This window comes from Pteropus vampyrus, unplaced genomic scaffold, assembly GCF_000151845.1.
Source record: "Pteropus vampyrus isolate Shadow unplaced genomic scaffold, Pvam_2.0 Scaffold4, whole genome shotgun sequence".
NCBI lineage: Eukaryota > Metazoa > Chordata > Mammalia > Chiroptera > Pteropodidae > Pteropus > Pteropus vampyrus.
In genome coordinates, this window is record NW_011888785.1 from 3,050,785 (window position 1) to 3,059,627 (window position 8,843).

Here is an 8,843-nt window from a genome sequence, read left to right on the forward strand (position 1 = left end):
ATGTTAATATCGTCCAGATTTGTTATCTGTGGTCCAGACTTCCCTTCTGAGCTCCAGGCTACTCTCACCAGCTACCCACTGAATCACCATTTGATTGACTCACAGCCCTTTTAAACTTTAAATATCCAAAATGAAAATATTCTTGCCTCCATAGCCTGTCTGCCTTTTAAATATTTTCTCCATCTCAGTAAATGGTATGACTATCTAGCAAAATTTTCAAGTCTCAAGCCCTTTCAGAAGCTGTGTGACATGGCCTTGTTTACCTCTCTGGCCTTCATGCCATGTGGTCACTCTATTCCAGCCAGTATTCTCCACTGGTTTCTCCAGAAGCACCATCTTCTCCCCACCATAGAGCTGTCTCACACTTTTTTTTCCCCTCTGTTCAGAATGAGTCCTTTTATTCTCTTGGCTAAATTGTGTTCATCCCTCATATCTCACTTTCTCAGAAATGCCTCCCCTGATTTCCCAATCTACAGCCCCCTCATAATTCCCTATTACTGTAGGTAGGTACCCATTTAATTTCCTTCACAGCATTTATTGTATTTTAAAATGATAGTGTGGTTTTTGTGTTTACTTACTTGATGCTTCTTTCCCCTAATAGAACTATAAGTCCTGTAATGACAGGGGCCATATAGCTCTGTTTATCATCATTATGTACTTCATGGTTATCACAGGAGTGGGCACATAGCAGATTAGAAAACCAGTTTTAATGTAAGAGGAAACCTGTTTGCCCCGCTTGCTCACTGCAGTGCACATGTTACTGTAGCTCCCTGAAGATTAAGCTGACTCTTAGGATCAATCCTTGTTATAGTTTATAATAACTAGGTTATAGTTTAGAATAACTAGGATTGTTTAAAGACCAAATATATTTTGCTATAGATTGCTCTTTGAGACCAGTATTTCTTTTTGGTAGAATCTAATTGAGCATAATTGTAGAGCATTATAATTCAGCAAATTACTTTTTTTTTTTTCTTTTAACTTGATAGATCTTTATCAGTTTTGTTGCTAATTAAATCCAAGTATTCTCAAAAGACATTTTGTTCAGATTAAATAACAGATTAAAGACTTCTTTATGTGGATCCTTTGCCTTGTACTTAAATAGGAATTGTTGCATCATGATTACATCTTGACTAATTAGGAGATCAAAGTAGTTTTCTAAAACAGATCGACCAATTGCATTTGCTGATAAGAATCAATAAATTTATTTAAAATTCTTCCCCACGTGTTTTTCTTCTTTTAAATCAATTTGGAAAAAGAAACTTAAAAAAAAATGGATTTTTGTTTGTGAACTTTCTCCTTACAAAGTACATTTTAAAATTTGAGCATCTGGGGCCAGAGACATAATTTGAAGGAAGGAATTATGTAAATACTAAATAAAAATTTTAAGACATGTTTAAGACAATGACCTTGGGAAAACGAAGGGTAAATATTTTTGAAGATAGATAAATTGATAGAACTGATGAGTCTCACTCATACACAAAAGATTCCTAGAGAGTTGTAGTGTATTAGAGAAGTAGAAGATAGACTATTACGTAGAGAATGGTAAGTGATAAATGCCATAAATATAGGTATATATGTATTTTAAACATATAAATTAAAAAAGTGTTCAGCTGGAATGGTCAGCGTTTATATAATTGGAGAATTGACTCTGTAGTCCTTGAAGGAAGGGAAGAATTTTAATAGGAGCATAAACAACTGGAAAGAATGGGAAGGTATATTCTAGAGAATGGTGAATAATTACATTAACTTATTTATTATTATTTGTATTAATTTCTATTAGGAAAATTTTCAAACAAATATAGAGAATAATATAATAGACGTTTATGTACCAACTACCCAGGTTTAACCAATGTTAATATTTTACTATAGTTACTCTGTTCCTCCCTTAAAGGTAACCACACTGTTATAAAATCGGTGTGTATCTTTTCCTTCTCTTCTTTATTTTTATACTTTTAGTATAGATATAGGAATCCATAAACACATTTACTGCCATGTTTTGCCTTTTAAAAACTGACATAAATGCTAACATATAACAGGTAGCTTTTCGCTTTTCTCCACTCAACTCTAGTTGTCATTGTGGAGAGGTATCCGGGTTGATATAGGTAGCTTCATCTCAATTTATTTTAACTGTAGTATACTAGCTCATCTGTTTATAAGCTTATGTTGGTTTTCAAGTTTTACGTTTATATGTATCGTACTTTTCTTAAATAACAGTATTGTGTTAAGAAGTTAACATTATGCTATTGATTTGAGAAGTATATTAGATTAATTTTTTTTTTAATTTTTGTCCAGGAAATCATTGCACGAGGAATTCTTCTTCCATTAATAAATCAACTCAGTGATCCTGATTATATTAATCAATATATCATATGGATGGTATGTACTTTCTAAATTACAACTTTATTTTTAAAACTTTTTTTAAAATATAAAAATATGATTTGGAGATCAGGATGATTAAGCAATAATTTATTAAATAAAATATATCTAAAGATAATCTTTATATTTTCAATGTTTCTGTTTGCTAATATGTTGAATGTGCTAGCCAAATTCTCTGTAAGAATTGTGTTGATAAAATAATCTTTACGGTTTTGGTGCTGTTACTACTTATTTAAATTTTAAAAAGGATATTTTACTGCCTGTATGTATAGATGATGAGTATTTTTTAAAGCTGCTATTTGGTTTTAAATACAACTCGTGATCTGAACTACTTAAATAGTATATATGTACTTTACATTTTACACTGTGTAGTGGAGGAGAATATGGAGAAAACACTAGACAGAGAATGAGAAGATCTGTGTTCTAGATCTATTTTCATAAGTTGCTTAGTGTTTATAAGCAGATAACTCAGTTTTTTCATGCATCAGACATATCAAAATGTTAGTACTTACTAAATTTACTTGCTCTCATGTTTTTGCTTATTATACATGGCTTTTGATTATTTGTGCTTTTCCTCAGTAAATTCATGTCCAAGAAGAGTTGTAAATGGACAACTGCTGGGAATATTTTGATTAATACTTCTAGATCTTTGATTCATTTTCTTGAATCTAGAATTTCTTCTCTACAGTTGTCTTCTATTAACTCAGTCTAGCTTTCCCAAGAAGGAACTACTTGAATGTTCTTTTTTTTCCCAAACCATCATCAGGCTTGCCATTGTTGCTGCTGCAGTGTTCATCTCTCCCACTAGATAGTGGGTTACTTGCAGACAGAAATTAATTTCCTAACTTCGTATTTCTAGACCCTTTCATGGAGGTCACAGAACTTGATTCTTCTTTTGTCAACTTTTATAGAGTCCTAATAGGCTCCACCAAGAGCTTTAAAATATGCATATTTGCATAATTAAAAATTTCAAAAATTCATATCCTTTGGTTAGGAGTTCTACTTCTGAAATATATTCTAAATTGAAAATAAGCAAGTTTTTAATCAATATTTAAGTCCACTAATGGAAACATTGCTTATAGTACTAAAAAATTGAAATCAATTTAAGTGTCCATGTAGAGGATTAGTTTAATAACTTATGGCATACTCATACAGTAGAATGCTATGCAGCCATTAAAAAATGATGGTAGTATATATTTATGAATGTGAAAAGATGTTTATATTTTATGTGAAAAGGATAAGTAAAAGGATGTGTATAGATATATAATCCTTTTAATACACATAAATATAATTTATGAATGACTAATTCTGATAGAATATATATTGATTGAAATGTTAATAGAGATAAGGTTATGAAAGTTTTAATTTTCTCTCATTTATATATTTCACTTTACTTACAATGAGTATGGATTATATAATAAAAAGTAATTTTTAAAGAAGGAAACTGATAAAACTTTAAAAAATTTAAATAATAAAGTAAGGGTAAATGGTGTTAAAACTTTTTTTTGTAACACACACAAAAATGGATATTGTATACTAACCTTAAATAATCAGGATACAGTACTCTATAATCTTACCTGTGTTACAGAAAAGGATGCATGATTACCTGAATGTTATAGATATCTCTTACTCATGGGATTAGGGATCATTTCTGTTAATAGCTTTCTTTAGTTTTCAGGAATTTTTTGCTGAGCTTGCATTAACTATAATAATTAGTTACAAGATGTAAACATTTTGAGGGGACTTAACAAATATTCTAAAAAGAATTAAACCACCAAATTTTACTTGTTCTCCCCATAGTTAGCCTAGTACTACTATTATGTATGGTGCTTGGGTCTTTTATTATTTAATGAACAGGAATTGATCACTGTTGTACTTTGCAATATAATATCAAAAAAATTTAATAATGGATTTTTAGCCTACTTTGTTGTCTAGTTTATACTTTCTTGACATTATTTGTATAGAAAACCCTTTATGCATAGGTATTATAAAGATTAAAATGAGTTCTGTTCTTATTTTTTCACTCAGTTAAATTATCATATTAATGATATTTAACTTATAGTTCATTTCTGTTTGAAAGGAAAGATTTAGACAGTATATTAGTAACATATCTTCTCTCTATGTAAAGTTTTAGTGTTACCCAACAATAGTTTTAAGTTTTTAAGTCATTTCTAAAAATAGTTTGAATGGATTTGTATTATTCATCTCTACATATACATTTTACTTTTCCTTCATTTCTTATTAAGTTCATGTTAAGTCCAATCTCTTGACTATGGAATAGATTACCTAATTGGTTCATATTGTTATCTCCAACTAGAGAAGGTAAATGAAGAGCAATTTATTTGTTTGGTTTTTTTTTTTATGTATTTTTAGAAAAAAGTTTTTAACAACCTTTTTCTTTTATTATTGAGGTAAAATTTATATAAAATGAAAAAAACTGCCAAATGGTCTTCCAAAGTTGTGTTACAAGTTTGCCTTTTCACTAGCACTGTTTGAAAGTTCTGTTTTCTCTGTATTCTGAACATTTGGCATTATCATTTTGTTGTAGTTAACTTGCATGTCCCTGTAGGCTAATGATAGTAAGCATCTTTTCATGTGCTTACTGGCCAGTTTATAGTTCAGGACTTATCCAATCCCTAGTTCTTTGACTAGTTGAGGATGGAAAATATTTCAAGACTGCTTCCTTTTCATAGCTCCCTTTACTGCTTTACTTGGCTTAAATTTTATGAGCAGTCATAATGATTAGTCCCTTCACAACGTCCTCAACTAACTTTTTTCCCTCTCTCACTTTATTTGCTTGATGAAACAACACTCTGGTTAAATCCAGCTTAACTATCTACTTTATTCCTATTCTTAAACAGCAAGTGGCTGAAGAAAAAAACAAAATAACAGAGTAATTTATATCATCACAATGATTCTGTTAAATTTAGGTCAGAGAATTCTAGTATTGTGTTTAAAGCCCTCCAGTAACTTTTCATTCCACTCAAAATGAAAGCCAGAACATTTACTATACCCTACCAGGTTCACCCTGCATTACCACCCATCTTGTCTTCTACTCCTCTGCCTCTTCTTGGTATAGCTCCTGGCTTTCTTACTGTCATCAAACATTCTGAGCATGTTTCTCTACTTTCTAGTGCGTTGTGTATTCACTTACCTTGTAAACAGTTTGTGACCCACAAGAATGTAAGTATCATGAGTACAGAAATTGTAGTTTTGTTTTGTTACAGCACTGGGGATATGGCAAGTCGTGCATGTTACAGGGTAGGAACGCAGAATTCTGTTTTTCCTTAATAAGCAAGTCCCCCTCCCACCTGTTTTGTAAACTCTTTTCAGATCCGTGATTCTAATTGCAACTATGAGGCCTTTATGAACATTATTAAATTGAGTGACAATATTGGAGAGCTAGAAGCAGTCAGAGATAAGGCAGCAGAAGAATTACAGTATCTTCGATCTCTAGATACAGCTGGTGATGGTAATTTATTTAAGTATAAGACTTTTATTGATTACTGTATCTTTAAACAAAACTAATTTACCTAAATATCATTTTATGCTATTAGTTGTTTTTACCTTAACTAAATTTAAATCTTTCCTAACATGTTAGCGTGTGCTAAGAAAAAAGTATTACAGTTTAGTGAATTGAGACTGTTATTATTGAAATTATCTCTAAAAGTTAAGATAATTGGCATGATTTAATTTTAATTAAATAATTTCGCTATGAAATTTTAGGTAATTTCATTTAAGTAAATAATTGCTCTGTGCATTGGTTTGTATGTTAAATTTCAGTAAGTGCATGTTTAAAGTATTTCAAAGTAACATTACCACTTTGTAGCTCATAATCAGTTTGTTTGTTTTTAGATATCAACACTATCAAAAATCAAATAAATAGCTTATTATTTGTAAAGAAAGTATGTGACTCAAGAATACAACGGTTGCAGTCAGGCAAAGTAAGTAAAGTACTTTTGAGCTTAACATTTAGTTATAAATATATTTAAAATGTCTGGCAGTCTGGGGGGATGGGCAAAAATGTTGAAGAAGATTAAAAGTACAAATTGCCAGTTGTAAAATAAGTCTTGGAGAAATAATGTACAGCATAGGGAATATTGTCAATAATTTATAATAACTAGATATGGAGAGATGGTTACTAGGCTTATTGTGATCACTTCATAAGGTATGTAAATGTCTAATCACTATGCTGTACATTTGAAATTAATATAATACAGCACATCAAATGTAATGTAAAAATAAATTGTAAAAATGTCTAGCAAATAACAAAAAGTAGGATATTAATTAGTGCAGTACTCTACAAAAAAAGTTTAGAAAAAACTTTTTACAATGTAATTAGTATTACATTATTAGTATTTGTTACATATTAGTATTTGTTAACCAACTTAGAGAGATTAAAACATTACATGAAAAATACTAAAGTTATTAAAGACTTTATTTAATTTTTTGTTTTATTTATTCATCTATTATTTATTCAGATTCAGCATTTATTGAATTTTGTACTCTGGCCACTGTGTTAGATTGACCTGAAAGGCAAACGCTCTTCGTGGAGCTTACATTTTAGTTGCAGAGTCAGAAAATAAGCCAATAAGTAAATTGATATATACTGTAAAAAAAAGAAAGTAAAAAATAAAATGTGAAAAAATGAGTAAAATAGAGGGATAGAAAATGTCTAGGAGTGTTTTAAATAGGTGCTGAGAGATTTGGTGATATTTGAGCATAGAGGGCCTGAATAACATGAGAGAGTCCTGTGCATTTTTTTTTTTTTTTTTTTTAGTAGACTCTTTCAGGCAAAGTGATGGTCAATGCAAAAGTACTGTGGTAGAAACTATGATATTTTTAAAAAGAAAATATAGAACATTTCAGACAAGGTGAGAGCAAGGTCCTGAGATAAGAAAGCGATTAGTGAGTTAGAGGCAGTCAGTGTGGCTGGTATGGAATGAATTCTCAGGCGGGATTGTTAGTAGGAAAGAAATTGCAGAGGAACCTTGGGGGTTAGATCATATACTGTTTTACCTGCCATAGTAAGATTTTTTAAAGATTCTAATTGCGATGGGAATCCATTGGAGATTTGCTCTGGTGACTGATTTATGAATTGAAATGATGACTTTGGCTCTTTGTGATGAATAGATTTTGATGGAGTGTTGGGGGCAAGAATGGAAACTAAGGTCATTTAGGAGACTCTTGCTTTAGTGCAGTAAGAAATGTCTACAGAGATTGTGAGAAGGAGTTAGAGACTGTATATAATGCTAACAGGATTTGCTAATGGATTAAATACGGAGCGAGAAACTTAAAAAGGACTCATGGATGATTTGTAGGTTTTTTGGCCTGCACAAATGCATGAATAGTGTTCCTTTTTACTATAAAATGGATAAAACAGGGAGGTGGAGGTTTGGAAAGGAGAATCTAATTTTGAGCATTTTAGCTTGAGATCCCTGTTTGGCATTCAAGTAGACATGCTAATGAGTAAACTCAAGCTCAAGGGAAAGTTAGTGATAGAAATAAACTTTGAGAATCCTCAGGATTATCAGATGTTTAGTTAAAGTTAAGAGACTGGATGAGGTTACCTAAAAGAGTGAGTGTAAAGTAAATAAGAAAATACCAAGGACTTGGTCCTGAGGCATTTTAGTTACTAGACTTTAAGGCAAAGTAGAGTATCTACCCAAGGATATAGAGTCAGTGGCTGGTGGGATTGAAGGAAAACCTGGGAACATAATATCCTAGAAGCCAAGTGTAGAACGTGTTTAAAGGAGTGAGAGATGAGGTATGTCAAAGGCTACTAATAAGTTGAGTAAGGTGAAACTTCATATTGACCACCGTGTTTGCCACCATGGGGGTTGATGATAGCATTCTGATGGAACAGTGGAGAGAACCCATGATTGGAGCTAGTCCAGGAGAAAATGAGGAGAAATGGATTAGAAGCAGTGATTATAGTTAGCTGTTTGGAGGAGTTTTGCTATAAGGGAGAGTAGAGATTTGGGGCTGTAAAACAGAAAAAAAACATTATTTATTACCTTCAGTTTTTAGTGTCATCACTTCATGTGCTGGCAACTGGGTTGCTTTATGCCAGACATTTTAAGTTAGCTACCTTTAATTATTCAGTACTTATATGAAGTACTTATATGAAGTACTGAATAATTATAGAGGAAGTTTTTTCCTCCTTTAAATTATCTTCCTTCTCCTTTATGTATCACCTATGCCTAATTTAGTATCTGTCCCTGAATAAGGTAGCCTATCTAACTTTCAGAGAACTTGCCTGTCTTTCCTTTTTAAGTAGAAGGTTGTGAGATACAGATTTGAGAATATGTACAGAGATGCTAGTGAAAATAGTTCTTAGAAAAATCACGGGTTTTAGAGGAAAGGGCAGCAGGCTTTGCAAACAGACTTACTCTTACCAGCTTTGTGATCACACGCAGCCTTTCTGATCTTCAGCTTTCTTATCTGTTAAATGGCATTGGTGATAT

The 8,843-nt window shown here is 31.6% G+C and overlaps 1 protein-coding gene across 1 annotated transcript in view; it reads left to right on the forward strand.

Moving 5' to 3' along the window:
• SNX13 (sorting nexin 13) overlaps positions 1-8,843 on the forward strand; it is a 126,290-nt gene that overhangs the window by 64,870 nt on the left and 52,577 nt on the right. The window contains 3 exon segments of the mRNA XM_023532497.1: positions 2,293-2,376; positions 5,710-5,848; positions 6,232-6,320. Coding sequence (XP_023388265.1) covers positions 2,293-2,376; positions 5,710-5,848; positions 6,232-6,320 — 312 coding nt within the window.